We start from the raw sequence: 23,619 nt of genomic DNA on the forward strand, positions 1-23,619 counted from the left end.
GGCGGAGGGGTGGAGAAGCAAATGGGCGCTTCTCCTATGTGCCCTGGCCGGGAATCGAACCCGGGTCCTCCGCACGCTAGGCCGACGCTCTACCGCTGAGCCAACCGGCCAGGGCCACATTATTTTTTAAAAAACATCAAAATATGGTTTTGATTTGTGTTTCCCTAAACATTAATGATGTTAGCATGTTTTCATGTGCTTATTGGCCATTTGTATATCTTCTTTGGAAAAATGTTTATTCACATCCTCTGTGCATTTTTGAATTGGGTTGTTTTTGTTATCACCGAGTTATAGTTCTTTTTACATTCTGGGCATTACCACTCTCAGATACAGGATTGCAATGAATTGCTCCCCTTCCATGGGTTGCTTTTCTATTCTCTTTCTTGATAGTGCCCTTTGACGCACACAATTTTTAATTCTGATGAAGACCAATTTATTTTTTTTCTTTTATAGTTTGTGCTTTTGATGTCATAGTTAAGGAATCATTGCCGAATCCAATGCCATTAAGATTATTTTTCCCTATGTGCTTCCCACCCCCAATGATTAAAAGCAGCAACCAGAAATCAGAACCCACAGCCCTGATGTTTGAACAGAGCTCATCCAGCTCCAACGAGCCATACCAGGAATGGTGGGCTGCTGGGTGAGGGGGATGGTTGTCACGGCTACAGGAAAACTAAAATGAACCAAAACTTACCTGTGTCTTCATCAAGCTCTTGCCTGGGGCTGTGCATGTTCTATTTGACCTAAAGTTCCAGTCGTTTACCAGCCAGCTCCTGCCACTTCACCTTTTTGCTTTGAGAGAGCAATGGGGTCCCTGGAGCCTCCTACTCCACCATCCTCTCTGACATCTCCTTTAACTGGATTATGACCAGAATCAAACACCGGAGTTTTGGCCTAACTGTAAAGTTGTCCCTTCTCAGTGGCTGCTATACCTGAGTCCATGGCCGGCACTGTTTCACTGTGGGCCCTTCACACTAATCCTCTTCACCACAGCAGCGCCGAGCACCTCGGTCCGGCCACTTCTGGGCCTTCTCACTCATCCATGTCGAAGGCCCATTCCTTCCACCTGGCACAAGTGCCGGTGGTACTGCCATTGGTGGTGGCTCAGAACTGACCAGGGCCTCATGCTATGGCTAGTGCCAGGAAAGTCTGGTCCTTTTGGAGATGTGGATGGGAGAAAAACACAGCTCATCTTCAGAACTGAATCAGGAAACTGGTATTTTTCTAAAAAATGAAAACAATGTTCAAAAGAGTAGTTTGAGGTCTATATCTGAGTCCATGTTTAAGTCAATCACAAGCCCTAAGTCCCTGTGAACTTGCTTGGGAAACAAACTAGGCCCATAACACAGGGATCCGATTGTTCAGCGGTTGTCTTTCATTGTCTTTTCAAACTCCTGACATTAAATTTCTTCATTCAAATAGGTTAGAAAAAGATTTATTAACCAAAAAAATTTATTTTCTGCATTAAGATTTATACAGCTGTAAACTCAAGGATTCATCTAACACTTGTATCAACTGTGGAAATAGTTAATAAGCACCTTCAATGGTTTCCATAGTTTAAGAATTAACCACTTAAAATATGAAGTTATAAAAATTATATAAAATTATGACAGACTTTTGATATAGAGGGCTCAATATGGAATGAATGATAAATATAAAAAGAAAGTAAAAGTACTTTATGGGTTGGACTATATAAACAACCCATGTGTTCCCCAAACCTTGTGATTCTTGAAGATGTATTTGCCTCTGAAAACAAATTCCAATTATTCACAGAAAGGCTCTCTCCAGATTTGGGCCCCAATGGGCTGCAGCGCTGGCTGGTGTGTTGAGGAGCTAACAAAAGGACGGGAGCCTCAGAGCGAGGCTGAGCTCGTAAGGCCAGGGAAAGGGGACCGCTCAGGCCTGAGGGTTCTGCTCACCACTGGGGTGCTAAGTTGGGGGATGGCTCCAGAGCACAGGGACAGGGCATACATACTTGTCTGATGGTTTGGGTCAGGGGGTGGGATTCTCTCTTTGCATAGGGGTAGAGACTTCCCATTCCAGAAGCTCAGGGCTTATGTTTTAGGGAACAATGAGAGGAACATAGTTGAGGCTCAAGCTGGTGGCCATTCAGCTACCAGGTCAGACAGTTTTTTGTCTGGACCCTTTGAAGTAGGGTGTTGCTGTGAAATACTTGGTGAGGGCACAAGGCACTTGTCTTCATTTTCGTTCGATACAGTCAACTCCCAGGGTGTTGTCAGGGCAACGGCAGGTCCTGCTTCCTGGGGTGGCCAAGCAGAGGTGGGTGCAGCCACCGTTGTTCACTGAGCAGTAGTTGTGACCTGGAAAAGGCAGCAATCAGCTCAACAGCTCTTTTCTTAAAGGCATAGCTCATACATCAACCCCTTTATGGCTTCCAAGAGGCCAAGCTTCTGGGACTCCCAGGTAACAGGAAGGCTGCACCAGGCACTAAGCCAAGCTTAGCTTCTGGCTGTGCCCTCATCACCCTCATCATCTAGGATTTGCCAGACAGGCAGAAACCCTGACTTCTGACTTGGGGGCCATGCAGATCTCAGGGAGAGTGACCTTGCTCTGATTATAACATGGAGTTGGAATTTTTATTTTTATTTCATTATTTTATGATAGAGAGGCAGGGAGAAAGAGACAGAAACATCAAACTGCTCCTGTATGTGACTGGGGAATTGAACTGACAATCTCTGCACTCAAAGACAATGCTTCAACTAACTGAACTATCTGATCAGGGCTTAATTTCTTTTTTAGACACAGAAATAGGAAGGGAGAGAGAGGGGAGGGGGAAGGGAAGCATTTATCTGTTGTTCCACTCAGTTGTGCATTCACTGGTTGCTTCCCATGTGTGCCCTGACCGCAGATTGAACTCGCAACCTTGTTTTGGGTTGACGCTCTTAACTGACTAGGCTAACTGGCCAGGACCTGGAGTTGAAATTTTTTCTTTTTTTAAGTGAGAGGAGGGGAGATAGTGAGACAGATTTCTGCATGTACCTGGACTGGGACTCCCCAGCAACCCCGTCTGAGGCTGCTGCTTGAATCAACCGAGCTACCCTCAGTGCCTAAGGCCAATGCTTGGACCAGCTGAGTGCACAGGGCCACACTCAAATCAACTGAGCCACTGGCTGTAAGAAAGGAAGAGAGAGACAGAAGGGCAAGAAGGAAAGAAAGAGAAGCAGATGGTTGCTTCTCCTATGTCCCCTTCGGGCATCAAACCCAGGATGTACACATGCCAGGCCAATGCTCTATCCACTAAGCAAACTGGCCAGGCTGTGGAGTTGGAATTTTAAAGCACAAAGTACCCACTATCTAGCTTGCCCACTCGGCTTTGCACCTGACTCCTGGGAAGAAGAAAGCCAGGGCGGAGAGTGCACTGGGGAGAGATCTTGAAGAGGCAGAACAGACTATGGCTGCCTCGATGCCCTGGCCCTGCCACCACCAGCTGTGTGACTTGGGACAAGTGGCTTCAGTTTCCTTGTTTATACAATTGGTTTGCTATGAGGATTAAATGAACAAATGAACACAAAGCTCTCAGAACACTGAGTGACTTCTCAATGTAAAGTACCTCACAGTAAGTGCCATATCCATGTTTGTGATTATTCTGATTATTAATTATTGCTGCTGCTGCTCAGCCACACAAATGGACTTTCAAAGCAGCAGAGATCCTAACACTGCTGTTCCCATTTGGAACCTGAAGACCGCACACTTCTGACCCAGCCCAAGAGTCCATGCTCTTCCTCACGCTTGTCTGCTTCCCTGATGTTCTCTACTCATTTGGCTCCTCACGATACCATGAAGACCCCAGGGGGGAGGAGAGGGGGGACTGCATCTCCCTGCAGGTGACAGGGCCACCTGACACTGACGTAGCAGCCACAGTGTGAGCTCTGAGACCCAGGGTGCCCTTGGCCCCTGAACAGTAAGAGCACAGGTGAGTACCTTGGGGACACTGAGCCAGGGCGGTAGTGATGCCATACAGCCGCGTCTGCTTGTGGGGGTGGAAGGTGTCCGTCTCTTTGGACACAGCAAGATCGACAGCAACAACGGAATTCCTACAAGAACCAAGGGGCAGAAGGTAAGAAACTCAGATGGCTCCCTCTCTTCTCTTTGCAGTTTTGGGGATGCACTGGAAGCTGTGAACAGACACACTGGCCCTGCTTCTTAGCCACCCTTCCTCCTCAGGGTGGGTCCTCTTAACAAAGGACAAAGAGCAGCTGCATTCCTCTCTGGCCCCAAATTCCAAGCCGGGAGACAGGGGTCAGGAAGGGGTTGTGCAAACGCAGTTTAAGAACAGTGATGACATAGGGCATGGAGTGGGCCTGGAGCCCACAAGCTGAAGGACCCTGGGCCAGCTTCTAGGGAAGAGTAGGATGCTCAGTGCTCAGCACATCTGAGCATGCCCTTCCTGCAGCACCCACATAGTAAATGGTGCCTCCTACTCCCCCAGAAGCCCCGCCTCGCCGGTCTCCTGATGACCAAAGGCCAAGGCCAAGGTATCTTGGAGTCTGGAGGTCAGGCCAAGAGGCAGATGGGGAGGGCTTGGCCTCCCAGAGGAAGAGGGTAGCAGGGCTGGCCACTGACTTACGTCTTCCAGTCTGTGTAATACAGATTCTTCCCGAAGCTCGTGACCGCAAAAGGATACTGGAGTCCTTCAAGAACTCTGCGTCTGCTTGGCTGGCTGGGTGTCAGGCACTCGGCCCGGCTGGTGCCTGTGCAAGTGAGAACAAGTCGTTCATTGTTAGCACAGAAAATGGCCACTTTGTGCCATGAACAAGAGCAGCGAGGGTGAGAGAAGTCAGGGTTACAACGACAAATCCTGGAGAACACAGGCCTGCTCTGCAAAACTGGGAAGGTGCCCTTTCATCCTCTCTCATCCTCACTGGTCAACACCCACCTCTGTCAGGCACATGCCTGGCTCTGCTGGGAAAGGTGGGCGGAACAGAGACCATTCCCAGAGCAGCTAGGGCTTGGGAGGAATGCTGCCACCTTCCAGCACCTGCGCAGTCCCTCCCCCTGAAACCTCTTCAGACCCCTCCCTGAATTCAGGGACCAAAACTGAATCACACCACTGGTCAGCAGCTGAGCCCATGCCCATGTGACAACCAAGGCTGTATTCCTTTTAACTGCACAGGCCTTACGCCTCATGCACCTCAAGTGCACCCAACAGTTAGGGCCAGAGCACGTTCTCAACAGAGAGGACCAGATGACTGATGTTGCTCCCCAACTGAGCGCCCTGCCCACAGCCCTTACCTGAAATCTGCCAGGGCAGGGGCACACAGCAGGACAGCATTACTTTATCTCCCTTGGCTCCAAGTCCTGCCCTGGCCCTTAGGGACAAGTGGAAACTACAGGAATGGAGGTTGTGAACTGATTAATAGACACCACAAGGAGAGCACACTCTGGGGTCAGCCAATTTTTTCTTAAAGGATCAGACAATAATTATTTTAGATTCTGTGGGCCCAGAGACAAAATTAAGGATATTATGTAGTCATTTATGTAACCACATAAATGTTTTCAAGTCCCAGGTTATACCAGAACAAGTAGCAGGTTGGACTGACCCACAGCTGAGATGATGGAGAGAGCACCAAGCTCAGAGAAACAATGAATTTTAGAGAAAAGATATGCAACTATTTCTGTGCAGGAAAGACAAGGTTACTTCATGCCTTCCTCCTGTAACAGATGTTCTTGATGTACAGAGTGGTCAGACACAGCAAGTAACAATCATTGTTGGGTTAAAAAAAAAAAAAAAAAAGCAGAGCCCGAGCCCCAGGAGTCACCTGCATCCACCCAGCAGAGCTGGGACGAGTAGGCATCGAAGGTCAGCCCATTGGGCAGGCCCAGGTCGTCCTGCACAAGGATCCTCCGGTTTGTGCCGTCCATGTAGGAAGTTTCAATTTTGGGGTTGTCTCTGTTCCAGTCTGTCCAATAAAGGTTCCTGGAGGAGGAACAGGAAGGTGAGAGGGAGAGCGATAATGAGATGCCCAAGAGAAGGGGGTAAGAAACACTGGGGAAGCCGCTTGTAGGCACACGGAGACTGGCTGAGAGGGCCTGCAGGTGGGAAGATACTTCCCTTCTGTCTCCACTTGAGTTGGTTATTCTGTGAATACTGATGAATTCACATCCCATAACATCTCAATAAGACTGTTACAAAAGAGAAACAGAACACCAAAACCAGCATGAAGGCATGAGGACCCCACCTGCTGGCCCCACAGGAAGCACAGCAGACCTGGCCAGCAGCTGAGGCACAGAAACGGATGCTGGCAGAGCATCCATGGCAAAGTGGCCATGGAACCAGGGATGTGGCCCAAGTGTATCCGACTCAGAGCTGCGGTAGGGACAGGGAAAGAGCACTGAGGCGCTCACAAAACCACCGGAAGAGGTCCCCTAGGGCAGTGGTCCCCAACCTTTTTTGGGCCACGGACCAGTTTAATGTCAGAAAATATTTTCATGGACCGGCCTTTAGGGTGGGATGGATAAATGTATCACGTGACCGAGACAAGCGTCAAGAGTGAGTCTTAGATGGATGTAACAGAGGGAATCTGGTCATTTTTTAAAAATAAAACATTGTTCAGACTTAAATATAAATAAAATGAAAATAATGTAAGTTATTTATTCTTTCTCTGCGGACCGGTACCAAATGGCCCACGGACCACTACCAGTCCATGGCCCGGGGTGGGGGACTACTGCCCTATGTGCTCACACTGGGCAGCCCCCAGAGAGGAGTCCCGGGGGACATTTAGACCTGATGCTCTTCCTGGGCTCACACACTCAGCCACTGACCCACATGGAAGCACCCCACTTACAGAGGCTCTCAGTAAAAGATGTGAAAATGGAACATGGTATCACATCCACAACTGTAATAGCTCTTCTGGCATTTCCCTGGCAGGGGGAGGGGGACACTACCAGCCACCTGCAGAGCTCATTTCCAGAGAGTGACGCTGGAGTGAGAGCTGCATAAGTGAGAAGGCCCAGGAGGGCAGTGCAAGCACAGCAGACACACACAGACGAAGAGCGAGGTACCCTCTCACAGCATCTGTCACGATGCCTCTAGGGTTCACCAAGTCGGTCTCAAACAGCACCCGGCGCTGGCTGCCATCTAGCTTTGCAACTTCTATTCTATCTAGGCGAGAATCCGTCCAGAAGAGGTTGCGGCCAAGATGATCAAGGGCAATGCCTTCTGGGCTTCCGAGATCTGGAAGCAAACACAGGACATATCTCATTTTTTTAAGGAGGTCTTTCTGATCACTCAGTTGTCACATGGCGTCCAATCCTTGCACTTTGAGAAAACAAAAGGACTGTGATGTGCTTGTTGCTTGTGAGATAAGCAATGCTCAAAGTGACAAGTTGATAAGTGCCACCCATTCCCATGGTGGACATCTACCTTGTGCACCACATTGGGAACCAGGTCCAATGATGACGAAGCCCTGGCGCCACCTTCCAGGAGCCCACAGCCAGCTCTGATAAAGTCTGGGTTCTTGAAGACCGTGGGAAAGGACAATGGTCTCGCCTGGCGAGAGCAGGGAAGGATCCCTGGGGCAGGTGACAATCATGAAGTTGGCTCTCGAAGGACCTACAGGAGTCTGTCAGGCAAAGGTCCTGGCTACGGGCTCTCCAGGATGTGGGACCAGCGCATAGGTAAAAGGAGGGCTGGACATGGCTTGAAGTGACCTGTGCCTAATTCCGCACAGCAGAAAACTATGTGGGTAGGGGAGTGGCCAGAGATGAAGTCAGGATGCCTGTGTCACAGCTTATCCCACAGGCAGATATGAAGATGAGCAATAAACAAACAGACTGACCATACTCATTAATTATAGGGGGGAAAGAGGTCATTTCAGAGAAGTAATATTTGTAAGAAATCATAGCTGTTTTTTACTTTTATACAAGTATTAGGAGTACAAAGAAGTGTGTCAGTGACCCAAAGTAACACTCCTTAAAGTCTTACTAGGTTGTAAGTGACTGATTCGCAAGGCAGAGGCTGCCACAGGGGAAGCTGACCACAGTGTGAACCTCATTGTCCACCTAGCTCCCGATTGTAAATAAAGCCAGAACCCCACCAGGGTTTTACTGGTGTCACTTGGGATTTCCTCCCCACTTCCAATCAGAGAACTAATGGTCACTTATTGAGGTCGGAAGGGGAAGAAGCCAAGGGCGAAGCTCCCTGACCTGAGGGTCTGAGGTGTGAGGAAATTATCAGTGTGTGAGCATGTTAGACCTCAGCACCACCCACCCCCGTACCACTGTCACCACCAGCAAATATGATCATAACTGCAGAAGTTGGAAACATCAAAGCCTCAAAAGGACCCCCACCGGAGGAAGTTGATTAAGAATTAGAAACACCCCTTGAACAAGGTCTTCATTATTCAAACTGAAAGGAGAGATTTATAAAGTATGAAAATATTTCCCATATCCCTAAGGTGAAGGGACAGCAAGACTGACCTCCAATGGGCTCTTTGGATTTACAGACAAAACCTAAAAAAATCATCCTGGGGTACATTTATAATGGGCACATCCTGTGCAAATGACATGAGCTACTCAGACACCCACAGAAAAGTGGGAGAAAGGTGCTCAACGAGAGTATCTTCACCAGACACCTCGGGAGCCCTGGAGGGACTCCATGTCATCTCCTTAAAAATAGTCATTTGTCCTGACTTCAAACACAAGAGCAGCCAACCCTCCTTCCCAGCCAGGAAAGCACTTGCATATGGCAATAGTGCCAATGACAGGGCCTGGAAATGCCACCCCTCACTGTGCAGTCAGGGTGAGAAGTGAAGAAGGCAAGGCAATCTATTCAGGAAACAGGTATGACACTTATTAAAGATACTCCATTGGGACTGAACACAAGAAAAGAAAGTGAAGTCCCAGGTTCAGAGCAAAATAAGGAAATAAGGAAGACGAGGGAAAGGAGAAGCCCACCGCCACCAGTAGAAGTCCCTTTCTCTTTTTTTAAATAAAAAAACTTTATTCCCTTCCTGCTACAAAGACCACATTCTGTCTCCTGCTTCCAGTGGCTTCTGCCTGGAATGTTCACACTGCGCTTAGTTTCCCGGTATGGCTGTCTGTCCAGAAGCCACGGGAAACAGCAGAGATGACCTGCGCCCCTCTCCCACTGGGTTTCAAGTCAAATTATGGATAACAGCAGTAACATTTTTAACAGCGAGAGACAGGATACAAAAAGATGTTTTCAAACTCCTGTTCATTAAACTAAACCATGACAACTAGCAGATATGTAAATAGTACACCAGCTTCCAGGAAAAGATGGAGGTCCACGTCCAAAGCCAGTCGATAGTTATCTCAGCCTCAGCTTAATTCCTGTGGCAGCATCTCTGGGAGGAAGCCAAAGAAGGGGAGAATGCCCCAGGGACTGTTCCACGAGTGGGCAAAGAAACTTTCCAGAATGTCAACTATTAGGGAAATGTCAAATGAGAAATTGGAAAAGCTACATTCAGCCCCAAGTAAAGAGAAATACCAAACAAGGTTCGTATATTTTAAAGATGTCTCTTTGAATTGAGTGTTTTGCAGAAGCAGCAAGATCATTTTACACAAGTGTCACCAGCACAACCATGTCTTTGATTGAAAATATCTGTAAGTCAGCTGGATTTTTACAAAGTCCTTGGATTTTTTTGTAATGGTGTCTTATGTTGATAAAACACATCCATGTAAAATAGTCTTGACTTGTTGAATGTATGCACTAAAATAATGCACAGTCCTTGGCTTGTTAAGCATCCCTAACAAAGGAACTGAGATTAAATGCTGTGCCTGTGCAGGGGTAGGTAGAGGAGGCCCCACCCACCCATCAGGGTGAAATAACAACCCTTCAACTTGAACATTGCCTAGGGAACAAACTCAACGCTCATGGACAGTACCGACCAATATGCTTGTGAGCCTCTCAGCTGTATGACCTGTTCCTGTGGGAAAGCCTAATGGAGCATGGGGTGGGGGGCAGGCACCCTGAAAATACACCCAGGCTCAGCAGCCAGAGGAAGAAATGTATGTCCCAACGAAATGTTGACTTTGGATTTTACTGTTCATTAAAGTTAGCTACATAAGCTTCCAGATAAAGGCATGCACTGTTTTAATTTTATTCTTATAGACTAGCAACAAATCCCAGCTAAGTTGTTAGGTCTCAATGATGAGTCACTGGCAGACCCTTCAGAGAAGGCTGGAAAGGGTAGTATTTGAGGCCGAGGACCCAGCCGCACCAAAGTCACCACTTCCTATGAGCAACACACACTTAATCCCTCCACTGTCCCCCAAGAGCCACCTGGGCTGCTAGAAGCAAAACCGAAAAGAATGTGCTTCCTTGCTCACCTTGTCGAATGATGGTGGTTGGCTCTCCACCATACAGACTGGCCCTCCCAATGGAAGGCCCGCTGATGTCGGTCCAGTATACCATCTTGTCCACACAGTCGAAGGCCAGTCCAATGATGACTTTATCCTGTAAGTGCAGTCAAGTGGTGAGTGGTCTACCTACCAGCACCTCAGCCACCCGTGATGTGGTAACCTGTCATGTGCTTCTGTGCCTTGTTTTATAAAGTGTCTTCTAGTCTCTGGTCTATTTTAAAACATTTATTATTGTATTATAGGAGTTCTTAAAATATATTTCTGATTAAAACCTTTGTTCTCTACACATGTGTTTATATGTTATATATATTTTCTCTCAGTATACAGCTTACTTTTTCACTTTCTTAATGGTATTTTTGAAGAGAAAATGTTTTTAATTTTATTAAGTCCAATTTATTATTTTTCTCTTATGGCTAATGCTTATTGTAGATCTAAAAAAATCTTTGCCTACCTAAAGAGCATTAAAAAAAAAAAATATATATATATATATATGACATAAAGATGGGAAAGGAAGAGGTAAAACCACTCTATTCCAAGACAGTATGATTATAAATGTAGACTCCCAGGGAACCTATAAAACTATTATAACTAACTACTGAATCCAGCAAGGTTGCAGGATACAAGGTCAATATAAAATTGTATTTCTACTAGCAAAAAATAAAAATTGAAAACAAAAATGTTTACAATAACATCAAAAACAAAGCATTTTAAGAAAAAATATTTTTAAATGTGCAGTATTCTACACTGACTACTATAAAACAATGCAGAATGAAATTAAAGAAGACCCAAATAAATGCGGATATAAATTAGTTTAATGGATTATAAGATTTAATATTGCTAAAATACCAATTGTCTCATCCCGGCTGGGTTGCTCAGTTGGTTAGAGCAGTGGTAGGCAAACTCATTAGTCAACAGAGCCAAATATCAACAGTACAATGATTGAAATTTCTTTTGAGAGCCAAATTTTTTAAATTTAAACTATATAGGTAGGTACATTCCTTATTGGGGTAGCGCCTGCATGTGGTATTTTAGGGAAGAGCCACACTCAAGAGGCAAAGAGCCACATATGGCTCGCGAGCCACAGTTTGCCGACCACTGGTTAGAGCATCATCCTGATATGCCAAGGTTGTGGTTTTGATCTTTGATAAGGGCACATATAAGAATCAACCAATAAAAGCATAAATAAGTGGAACGACAAAAATCAATGTTTCCTTCTCTCTCTTTCTCCCTCCCTCCTCTAAAAAGCAATAAATAAAAAAATTAAAAATGATTTTAAAAAATATCAATTCTCTCAAAGCAGCAGAGTTACAGATTTAATGTCATCTTTATCAAAATCCCAGCAGGTTTATTTTAGGGAGGGAGGAAGCTGGAAACTCACAGGTTACTCTGAGGTGTATATGAAAATGCAGAGTGGGGCACTGGGGCCACAGAAGTGGAGGGCCAGGATGACCTTTCAGTGGGGAAACCAGGGTTATCAGCAGGCACTTTCCTCAAGAGGGCAGATCAAAAAGGACACAGAGACACTTACCTTACACCATAGGTAAGAATAACTCAAAATGAATCAAAGACCTTCATTTAAGAGCTAAACTATAAAACTCTTAAAAGAAAACACAGGGGAAGCCTCATAACATTGGATTTGGCAAAGATATTTTGAATATGACATAAAAAATAAAAACAGATAAACTGGACTTTATAAAAAGCATATATCTGATAAGGGGTTAATATCTAGAATATCTAAAGAACTACAACTCAATAATGTAGCAACAAAAACAACCCAATTACAAAATTGGCAAAGAATATGAAGAAACATTTCTCCAAAGGAGATACATACAATCCACAAGTGCCTGATAAGATGCTCAGTGTCACTCATCGTTGGAGAAACACATGCAAGACCACCAGGAGATAGCATTTCACCTCTATTAGGACAGCTACTGATAAAAAGCAGAAAATACTAGGTGCTGATGAGGTGGTAGAGAAAGTGGAACCTCTGTGCTCTGCTGGTGGGAATAGAAGACGGTACAGCTGTTAAGAAAAACAGCATGGCAGCTCCTTGAAAACTTGAAGATAGAGTCACCATATGACACAGCAATGCCACATCTGGGTGATGCCTAAAAGAAGTGAAAGCAGGGATGCAAACAAATATTCGCACACCCATGTTCATAACAGCGCCATTCACAACAGCCAAAAGGTGGGCAACCCATGTCCTTTGACGGACCAATGAATAAAATGTGGCATGTCCCTACAATGTAATACTATTCAGCCTAAAAAAAAGCAGGAAATTCTGACACATGCTACAACATGGACGAAACCTGAAGACATTTTGCTAAGGGAAGTAAGCCAGTTACAAGAGGACAAATACTGTGTGTACCACTTACATGAGGTGCTTAAAAAGGCAAATTCATAGAGACAGAAGCAGAAGGGTGGTTGCCAAGGGCTGAGGGTAGCGGGTGGGAAGGAGAAGTAAGTGTTTAATGGGCATAAAATGCCAGTTTGGGATGATGAAAAAGACATGGAAACAGTTTGTGATGATGGTTGCACAACATTGTGAAAGTACTTAACACCACTGAGCAGCACACTTAAAAGTGATTGAAACAGTAATAAATAAATAAATACATACAAAGGATACAATGAATATTCACCCTGTGTCAGCACCTCCCATCTCCATTTTCTGCTTTTCAGAGCCTTGCTGACAGCTAGCCTCTCGCTGGATCTTGGGAGAGGTTACTTTCCCAGACAGCCAAGCCCTTCCCACTGCCCTTCCCACTGCAGATGTGCTGAAATTCTACTCCAGAGAAAAGGGACCACCCTCAGGGGTTTACGTTTTGTGAGGCACCAAGATCACGCACACTTTTGTTCAGGAAATACTATCTGTGAGTCATACACCGTTTGGGAACCCCACTGTGAAACATGCCTCCTGCAGGAGATGGCCAGTTTCTGTCCTGGTGCTCCTGTTCCTGGTGGGGAGGGCCACACAAACTCAGAGCCGCCACCAGTGCTAATGTGTGGATCAATCAGTGTGCGTGCTTGCTGAGAGGCCAAGCAGGACAGGAGAAGGCGCATCCCCAAGGGACTTCTCAAGAGGTGGTCTGATTACACCCTGCTCATTCCCCAAGTCATTGAGGTGTCACCAGGGGCAGCAGCCAGCACTCACCGGTGCGTGCAGCAGGGCCTTGGCTTCTGTCTTCTTCATGGTGCTGCCCTCTAGGGGGAGGCGCTCAATCTGCCCAGTCTGGGCAAAGAGTAAGTGGGTCCCAGGGGGCAGAGGGATCACGGTGGGAGGAACTGAGGGTCCGGGGTGAATCGGGGGAGCCACCGTGCTCAGACCTAGGGGCAGGAGAGGTCAGTGAGCAAGGTTGAGTGCAGCAGGAATGTAACCTCGCATGCACTCATGTGTGCACATACACACACACACACACAAACACACACACACACACCAGGTCACGTCACCTTCATGGCACCACAGGCTAAAGGCACACAATGACCATTTTATATCTAGAAGCATGGGAGCTAAAAGACCTCAAAGGGTGTTTGTGAAGAAGCTAACGTGGGGCTGAGTGTCAAGTGAAAACCAGGCTGGCGCCCCTTACTAGAAATAAAAGTCTCTTCAAGTTCACACCTGCCTTGGACATGGGCCACAACAGTGACCCAAACAATGGTAACATGCCCGCAGGGAGCTCACTTGCACTGGATGTGTAGACTGTACCAGCCTATATACCCTGTCCCACATGGTGGCTGGTCACAGACCACAGCAGAAATACTCCCCTCTGGGCTTGTCAGACACATGACAAGCTGGGGCTCCTTCTCCCTCGGGCTCAGCCCTGCCTCCTAACTGCTGGCCGTGGCGTGGGGCAGGCTCCTTGGCTCACCTAACAAGAGAATGACCCATCCCTGGAGGGGACAGGCAGCCTGTGCTGCATGGTGAGGGGCACCGAGTGGATGTTGGGAAACCTGGATCCCATTGCCCCACTGCCGCAGAACCAGCTGCAGGAACCTGGGAAGCTCTTTGCTCCTTGATCCTAAATGACTTTGTACCTCTGGGGCCCAGAGCACAGCTGCAAAGGAGGCAAATGTCCCAGGGTGAGAGCCATCCCGCCACCTGAGTAAGCATGGCCCCGGGTCTCTACCATCCCTGTAATGCTACTATCAACTGCAGGAGCAGCTGCAGCAGGGACCACTGGTCATTTGCACAGAACAAAAGAGGGAAAAAAGAAAGAGGGAGAGGAAGATGGAGAGCACGGGGTGAATGCTGAGGGAGACAGAAAAAAGGATGCAGAGGGGAGAAAGGGAAGGAGGGAATGGAATGCAAGCCAGGGAGCGTTCAGGATTTAGGGCAGGAGAAAGTGCCAACTGTGTCTTCAACAGGGCTCCCCAGTGATGCCCACAGGAGCTGGGGACTCTGGTCCTCAGGCCCTTCTGAGGCCCAGGCCAAGTCCAAGCACACGTTGCCCCCCAACTTACAGGGAGGCCTCATCCCAGGCCTAGTCCTGGTGCCCTCCAGCTCTCGGCCGTCGCGGTCCACGCACCAGCAGTAGCCCGTGCTGCTGTGGCACTGGGTGGGCACATAGTGCCCATGCTCATCACATTCAGGAACAAACAGCCCCAGGGGCAGATGTTGCTGTCGGACCACCCCCGCGGTCCCGAGGATGTGTTCTCGCTCCAGCTGGCAGCGGGTTTTCTCAGCTTCTGTCAGAGAGACGAGCAAAGGGCGAAGTCACCGTGGGGTCCCCAGGCAGCGGCCGAGGTGGCCGAGTCCTCACCTCACTCAGAACCACACTGCTGCTTGGTCCTCACTGTGTGTCCTTCACTAACTTAAATATTTGAATCATCCTTGTTATTTAATGGACTTAATAGTCAAGAAGGTTATATTTAAATTTTTTCTCGCCTAGGTAATTTTTCTTTTAAAGATTGAGGCAAAATTGACCTAACATAAAATGAAGAGTTTTAAGTGGCATTCAGCACAACCAATGCTGAGTGGCCACCCCTCCATCTAGTTCCAGTACGTTTTCCTCGAGGTAAAGGAAACCCCTGCCTCCTGAGCAGTGGCTCCCGTACCTCCCCGCCCTCAGCAGCCACCAACCTGCTCTGTGGCTGTGAATTTGCCCACCCTGGACACTTTGAACACACGGAATCACACAACACATGAGCTTCTGTGTCTGGCTGCTGTCACTCAGTAGACTGTTTGCAAAGTTAATTCAAGTTGTAGCCACGTTACCAGTACTTCTTCCTTCCTTTCTGTGGCTGAGTAACATTCTACTGTACGCTATATACCACATTCTGTGTGTGTCCATTCATGAGCTGATGGATAGCACTGAAATTTGGTTTAAATTAAAAAATTCTAGTTTTTCTTAAATTTGTCTTTATCATTCAAGTTTCTTGACTATGCACAATGAGTCAAGGTCAAAGATTGGGGGACCAAAGACATAGGGTGCCCTTATCAATGTGTGTGTTTCCCTTTAATGATGCATTCATGTTTGGCACGAAACACGGCCTCTTAACTGCACAATCCAGATCCCAAAGCAGGAAATACTTCTGTATCTGTGGGGACTTGCTGATAAGCTACAGCCTGGAATAAACAGCTTCCAAGTCCTCTGCAAAGCTGCAGCTGGTCCCACACAGCCAGAGCCCGGCCACCACAGGGCCAGGCCAGCGGTGCCCTCACCTCTGTAACGCAGACACAGGTGCAAACATGGACCACATTCACCCAGATGGAACCCTGTCAGCTGCTGGTCTCTACCAGTGCTGTTCATTGTGTGAAGCCCCCGCCCCTTCCCCAGTTAATCTTTAAACTCAGTTTAGGTGGCATTTCCTCCTTTCCTCCCAGGACCCCAGGCTCCTCCACCCACAGCTGTCACTTAGACACTTCCTGCCCAGCCTCCCTGGGCAGACCCTAGGCTCCCAGGACAGTGAATGGCTGCTGGGAGGTGGGACGGTGCAGGAGAATGCCCTGCAGGGCCCGCCCTCAGGAGCTCAGTCTGGAGGGAAGAGGACTGAACACAGCTACAGCCAGGCCACAGGGCCCAGGACACAACAGACAGGAGGGTGGAGAGCAAAGGAGTCCAAGTACTGTCCTGACCTTCCCTGGGAGATCTTGGCTACGTGGATCTAAAGCAGGGCTCTACTGATTTTTCCAGTTAAGGGGTAGAAAGTCAATATTTTTGGCTCTGTGGGTCATATGGTCTCTGTTACACCTACTCAGCTCTGCAGTTACGGCATGAAAGCAACCAAGTTTAATACACAAAGAAATGAGTGGCCCAATAAAATGACAAAAATAGGCACTAGGCCAGATTTGGCCTTTGTGGACAGTAGTTATCACCCTCTGCTCGAGGGCATCAGTTATGTTAGACATAAGTTTTACACAAATATGCTAATTTGTATATTAACATGTTACTATATCACTATGTTAAAATATATTATATATTTCACAGAATTTTTTCTCTGAGAAGTGTCTGGTTCCCGGCTCAAGCACTCCTGGTGTTATCTTGGTCACAGCGACAACACTGGTTCAGCTGGGACCCTCAGCAGCAGAAACTAACCTGTGGCAGCAGCACTGTCCCTGTCCTGGGGAGCAAGGAGAGTATGACAAGACAACGCGCCCAGGTGAATGCTTGGTCCTGTACTCGTGTGCACTGGGATGTGTCCACAGAAAGACTTCAGTGTTGCCAATCTCTGTTTAAAGGACTTTCTGTCTGAGCTGCCAGGCCTCCTGTCCGCCTGCTGCACAGCTGCCTCCCGAGCATGGCAGGGAACACGACAGAGGAGCGCTGTGGGGCCTGTGGAGGGCACACTGTGTGTGCTTTCTCTTCCCCCAAAAGGTAATATTAGAAAAACAAAACTAGTTGCTGTAGGAAGAGCCAAATAAAGCCAGCCATAAGCCACCTGGTTGAAAATAAAAATGTTGGGGTTTGGCCTGACCAGGCAGTGGCACAGTGGAGAGCATTGGACTGGTACGCAGAGGACCCAGGTTTGGAACCCCGAGGTTGCCGGCTTGAGCGCAGGCTCAACAGCTTGGACTCAAGGTTGCTGGCTCGAGCAAGGGGTTACTCAGTCTGCTGAAGGACTGTGGTCAAGGCACATATGAGAAAGCAATCAATGAACAACTAAGGTGTCGCAATGACTAATTGATGCTTCTCATCTTTCTCCCTTCCTATCTGTCCCTATCAGTCCTCTGTCTCTGTCACACAAAAAAAGAAATGTTGGGTTTTGTTCACCCCTGGACACAGAATTTGTTGACTTCCTCAGTATGATGTTTATACAGGTTTTAGAGTTTCTGTATCAGCTGTCTCCATTCACACGGTTCATTTCATTCTCACTATAATCCTGTGTAGTAGGCAATCACACTTTTTGCACCAAATGAGAGAACCAAATCTCAGATTGTTGCAGGGGCCACAGCACAGTGAGTGGCTCAGCTCAGGCCAGAACCGGGTCTTTGAGTTCCTGGCCCAGGCCCCTGCCCTCAGCACCGCATGCCTACTGCCCAGGACAGCTCACACACACTGAACACACTATCAACAGTGATACACGCATGTTAGCATAACACTTGCCAAAATTATCTGTGGCCCACACTCATTTTTCTCTCATCAGTCCGATTACGGTGCTGCCCTTCCAACTAACAGACAGCCTGGTGTTCTGTGTCCACTAAACCTTCAAGGGAGTAGGATTGTTCCACTGTACGTGGCTGATGGAATTTTGTGTTAATGTGGTGTTTGGCTAACATTCAAAATCCCAAGTGACCTAGAATTTACAGCTGAACTTTTCAATGCTCTAACTTGAACTTATGAAAAAGAATGAAAAACCTTAGTGGAAATGCCAGTGTGTTTATGGAGAGCTGTGACAGCACTGGTTTTCCTGGGATGGCTTCTCGGCCCGGCCGGCAGACAGTGGGGCTCTCCAGTGGGAGCCCAGAGCCCCACGGAGAGTGTAAGGGCCTGGGGCAATTGTAAAGGTGCCTTTCTTGGCATGGTTTCTGGTTGACAAAATAATGATTCGGACAAGGTTCTTTTTATTCACCCAGCTTAATCAGCTAGAGGCAGAAGCATTTAAGACCTGATACTTATCTGAGAAGAGCAGAAGTCTGGGTGACTTTTCACAAGGTTGGGCACAAAGAGAAGGCGAAGAAAATGAAATAGAGGGAGAAGTCAGAAAAAAACACATTCTCAATCTCTTGATTTGTATCCCATTCCCTGGCCTGATTAAATTTCCTTCTGTGTTAATTTAAGTAACACTCGCAGCATCTGAGCTACTCTTGGGGTGGAGGGACTCAGGGTAGAGGGACTCAGGGTGTGGAGGGACTCAGGGTGTGGAGAGACTCAGACTCAGGGTGTGGAGGGACTCAGGGTGTGGAGGGACTCAGGGTGTGGAGGGACTCAGGGTGTGGAGGGATTCAGGGTGTGGAGGGATTCAGGGTGTGGAGGGACTCAGGGTGTGGAGGGACTCAGGACGTGGAGGGACTCAGGGTGTGGAGGGACTCAGGGTGTGGAGGGACTCAGGGTGGAGGGACTCAGGGTGTGGAGGGACTCAGGGTGTGGAGGGACTCAGGGTGTGGAGGAACTCAGGGTGTGGAGGGACTCAGGGTGGAGGGACTCAGGGTGTGGAGGGACTCAGGGTGTGGAGGGACTCAGGGTGGAGGGACTCAGGGTGTGGAGGGACTCAGGGTGTGGAGGGACTCACTCAGGGTGGAGGGACTCAGGGTGTGGAGGGACTCAGGGTGGAGGGACTCAGGGTATGGAGGGACTCAGGGTGTGGAGGGACTCAGAGGGTGGAGGGACTCAGGGTGTGGAAGGACTCAGGGTGTGGAGGGACTCAGGGTGTGGAGGGACTCAGGGTGGAGGGACTCAGGGTGGAGGGACTCAGGGTGTGGAGAGACTCAGGGTGTGGAGGGACTCAGGGTGTGGAGGGACTCAGGGTGGAGGGACTCAGGGTGTGGAGGGACTCAGGGTGTGGAGGGACTCAGGGTGTGGAGGGACTCAGGGTGTGGAGGGACTCAGGGTGTGGAGGGACTCAGGGTGGAGGGACTCAGGGTGTGGAGGGACTCAGGGTGGAGGGACTCAGGGTGTGGAGGGACTCACGGTGTGGAGGGACTCAGGGTGTGGAGGGACTCAGGGTGGAGGGACTCAGGGTGTGGAGGGACTCAGTGTGTGGAGGGACTCAGGGTGTGGAGGGACTCAGGGTGTGGAGGGACTCAGACAAGCGCCATGGGTTCGGCCTCCTCCTGCACAGTCTGCACCCCTCTCCCGGTGCAGCTGCTCCTGGTGCCTTCTATACCCCCCATAGCTCACAGGGTGTGGAGTGATGTCTGCGCTCTGCTGGACTTCAGGCTTTCTGGAGCATGGTTTCCTCTCATTTGCTATCAGATGGACACTTATTAGTCTAAGATAGCCAAATTCCTAAGAATGGGAATGTACAGTCAAGGAGACAATGTCAGTCTGATGTGGTCTTTAGCCTTAGGTTCCTAGGGGTTTACTTAGAATACCACCACCGAAACAGCAGACTTATTGGACACACTAGATCAACTCGATTTAATAGATATCTTCAGAACCTTTCACCCTAAAGCAGCAGAATATACATTCTTTTCAAATGCTCATGGTACATTCTCTAGGATAGACCACATGTTAGGGCACAAAAGTGCTCTCAACAAATTTAAGAAGACTGAAATCATATCAAGCACTTTCTCCGATCACAATGGCATGAAACTAGAAATGAGCCACAACAGAAAAGCTCAAAAATTCTCAAACACATGGAAACTAAATAGCAGGTTGTTAAATAACGAATGGATTAAGAATGAGATCAAAGAAGAAATAAAAAAAGTCCTAGAAACGAATGACAATGAGCATACAACAACTCAAAATTTATGGGACACAGCAAAAGCAGTCCTGAGAGGGAAGTTCATAGCACTACAGGCACACTTTCAGAAGCTAGAAAAAGCTCAAATAAAAAACTTAACCCTGCATCTAAAAGAACTAGAAAAAGAACAGCAAGTAAAGCCCAAATGTAGTAGAAGGAAGGAAATAATAAAGATTAGAGCAGAAATAAATGACATAGAGGCTAAAGAAACAATACAGAGGATCAATGAAACTAGGAGCTGGTTCTTTAAAAAGGTAAACAAGATTGATGAACCTTTAACTAGAATCACCAAGAAAAAGAGAGAGAAGACTCAAATAAATAAAATTAGAAATGAGAGTGGAGAAATAACAACTGACACAACAGAAATCAAAATATTGTAAGAAAATACTATGAAGAACTGTATGCCAAAAAACTAGACAACCTAGATGAAATGGACAAATTCCTTGAAACATACAATCTTCCAAAAATCAATCTGGAAGAATCAGAAAACCTAAACAGACCGATTACACCAAATGAGATCAAAACAGTTATCAAAAAACTCCCAACAAAGAAAAGTCTGGGGACTGATGGCTTCACAACTGAATTCTACCAAATATTCAAAGAAGAACTAACTCCTATCCTTCTCAAACTATTTCAAAAAATTCAAGAGGAAGGAAGACTTCCAAGCTCCTTTTATGAGGCGAGCATAATTCTGATTCCAAACCCAGGCAAAGACAACACAAAGAAAGAAAATTATAGGCCAATATCTCTGATAAATAGAGATGCCAAAATCCTCAACAAAATATGAGCAAACGGGATCCAACAATATATGGAAAAAATCATATACCATGATCACGTGGGATTTATTCTGGGGAGGCAAGGCTGGTACAATATTCGTTAATCAATCAATGTGATTCATCACATAAACAAAAAGAAGGAGAAAAACCATATGATAATTTCAATAGTTGCAGAAAAAGCATTTGATAAAATCCAGCACCCATTCATGATCAAAACTCTCAGCAAAGTGGGAATACAGGGAACATACCTCAACATGATAAAAACCATTTATGAGAAACCCACAGCTAACATCATACTCAATGGGCAAAAATTAAAAGCAATCCACTTAAGATCAGGAACAAGGCAGGGGTGCCCCCTTTCACCACTCTTATTTAACATAGTCCTAGAAATCCTAGCCACAGCAATCAGACAAAAAGAAAAAATAAAAGGCATTCAAGTTGGAAAAGAAGAAGTAAAACTATCATTATTTGCCCTGGCCGGTTGGCTCAGCGGTAGAGCGTCGGCCTGGCGTGCGGGGGACCCGGGTTCGATTCCCAGTCAGGGCACATAGAAGAAGCACCCATTTGCTTCTCCACCCCCCACCCTTCCTCTCTGTCTCTCTCTTCCCCTCCTGCAGCCAAGGCTCCATTGGAGCAAAAATGGCCCAGGCGCTCGGAATGGCTCCTTGGCCTCTGCCCCAGGCGCTAGAGTGGCTCTGGTCACGGCAGAGCGACGCCCTGGAGGGGCAGAGCATCGCCCCCTGGTGGGCAGAGCATCCCCCCTGGTGGGCGTACCAGGTGGATCCCAGTCGGGCGCATGCGGGAGTCTGTCTGACTGTCTCTCCCCGTTTCCAGCTTCAGAAAAAAAAAAAAACAAAACTATCATTATTTGCAGATGATATGATATTGTATATAGAAAACCCTAATGTCTCAGTCAAAAAACTACTGGACCTGATAAATGAATTCAGCAAAGTGGCAGGATATAAAATCAATACTCAGAAATCAGAGGCATTTTTATACGCCAACAATGAACAGTCAGAAAGAGAAATTAAGGAAATAATCCCCTTCACTATTACAACCAAAAAAATTAAGTACCTAGGAGTAAACTTAACCAAGGAGACTAAAGACTTGTACTCGGAAAATTACAAAGCATTGATAAAAAAATCAAGGAAGATACAAACAAGTGGGAGCATATACCGTGCTCATGGTTAGGAAGAATAAACATCATTAAAATGTCTATATTACCCAAAGCAATCTATAAATTCAACGCAATACCAATTAAAATACCAATGACATACTTCAAAGATATAAAGCACATATTCCAAAAATTTACATGGAACCAAAAAAGAACACGAATAGCCTCAGCAATCTTAAAAAAGAAGAATAAAGTGGGAGGTATCACACTTCCTGATATCAAGTTATACTACAAAGCCATTGTAGTCAAAACAGCCTGGTACTGGCATAAGAACAGGCATATAGATCAGTGGAACAGAACAGAGAACCCAGAAATAAACCCACAGTTGTCTATGGACAACTGATAGTTGACAAAGGAGGTAAGGAAATACAATGGAGTAAAGACAGCCTCTTTAACAAATGGTGTTGGGAAAATTGGACAGCTACCTGCAAAAAAATGAAACTAGATCACCAGCTTACACCACTCACAAAAATAAACTCAAAATGGATAAAAGACTTAAATGTAAGCGTGAAACCATAAGCATCTTAGAAGAAAACATAGGCAGTAAGCTCTCCGACATCTCTCGGAGCAATATATTTGCTGATTTATCTCCACGGGGAAGTGAAATAAAAGACAGGATAAACAGGAGATGACGTCAGAGTAATGGCGGGGTAGGAAGCGATACCGATAAATCTCCCCCAAAACTCAACAAGATCTTCAGAAAAACCTATACTTGGAGCTTCCAGATGCTTCGCAATACCCCCAAAGGTATGATTGAGTGAAAAATTGGCTAAATATAGAACCAAATCCCGAAGGAAATAGGGAGTAAGAAATGCTCTGCCTTCCTCACTAACCTAAACAGGGCGACTTTCTCTGGTAACTGTGAATATAGAAACTGAGGCGGGCAAAGGGGGTGAATAGATCCAGGCCGCCGCTACACAAACGGCCGAACCAGGCTGTGGCACTAGGATCCAAGCCGAGGAAAATCTGATCCTGTGGCAACCCGGGCAATACAAGCTAACACTCGCGCCAAACCCAAACAAAGAAAGACAAGCGGAGCGGCCATTTTACCCGGTCTCCTGGTCGGTGCGCAGTTAGTGGGCGAGAATTTCTTCCTAGGCCCCGAGAGTGGGTGCCCGTGTTGCCCCACGGAGAGGCAGGGTCAGAGGCCTTTCTGTGGGCCGAGGGCAGAGTCTCTGGGCAGCCCCAGTACCCTGGGAAAGCCACGCACGGGAGGGAGTGAGAACTAATTCCAACGGTGGAGATTTTCCGTGCTGGAGAGTGTTTCACTCAGAGGGAAACGCGGCCGGCCTCATATCCTGGTTTGCGCGCGCAGATAAGGAGTGAGCAATTCCTCCGAGTGCCTCGGCAGTGCGTGCCCGTGTTATCGCACAGAGGGGCAGAGTCAGGGGCCTTTGTGTGGGCCAAAGCGGAATCTCGAGCCGCCCCAGCGCCTTGCAAAAGCCGCGCACGGGGACGGAGCGAGACTCAATTCCAACGCTGCAA

At 47.3% G+C, this 23,619-nt stretch overlaps 1 protein-coding gene and 1 long non-coding RNA gene across 5 annotated transcripts in view; one reads left to right on the plus strand and one right to left on the minus strand.

Moving 5' to 3' along the window:
- Positions 1-1,431: 1,431 nt before the first annotated feature.
- Positions 1,432-23,619, minus strand: part of NID1 (nidogen 1) — a 96,261-nt gene continuing 74,073 nt past the window's right edge. For all 3 annotated transcript variants that reach the window (XM_066235736.1, XM_066235732.1, XM_066235723.1), the window contains 8 exons: positions 14,803-15,027; positions 13,496-13,668; positions 10,312-10,438; positions 7,024-7,195; positions 5,781-5,938; positions 4,589-4,712; positions 3,943-4,055; positions 1,432-2,321 (listed from right to left, as the gene is read on the minus strand). In XM_066235736.1, the coding sequence (XP_066091833.1) occupies positions 2,200-2,321; positions 3,943-4,055; positions 4,589-4,712; positions 5,781-5,938; positions 7,024-7,195; positions 10,312-10,438; positions 13,496-13,668; positions 14,803-15,027 (1,214 nt within the window). In that variant the 3' untranslated portion in view covers positions 1,432-2,199. The remainder of the gene's footprint in view (positions 2,322-3,942; positions 4,056-4,588; positions 4,713-5,780; positions 5,939-7,023; positions 7,196-10,311; positions 10,439-13,495; positions 13,669-14,802; positions 15,028-23,619) is intronic.
- Positions 16,322-18,517, plus strand: LOC136308392 (uncharacterized). 2 transcript variants are annotated; one of them, XR_010726093.1, is made up of 4 exons: positions 16,322-16,404; positions 16,770-16,941; positions 17,021-17,156; positions 18,356-18,517. It is a non-coding gene; the product is annotated as an uncharacterized lncRNA (long non-coding RNA). The 2 variants fall into 2 exon arrangements; XR_010726094.1 differs by having other exon boundaries at positions 16,328-16,482.

Source organism: Saccopteryx bilineata, chromosome 1 (genome assembly GCF_036850765.1).
Source record: "Saccopteryx bilineata isolate mSacBil1 chromosome 1, mSacBil1_pri_phased_curated, whole genome shotgun sequence".
NCBI classification, from domain to species: domain Eukaryota; kingdom Metazoa; phylum Chordata; class Mammalia; order Chiroptera; family Emballonuridae; genus Saccopteryx; species Saccopteryx bilineata.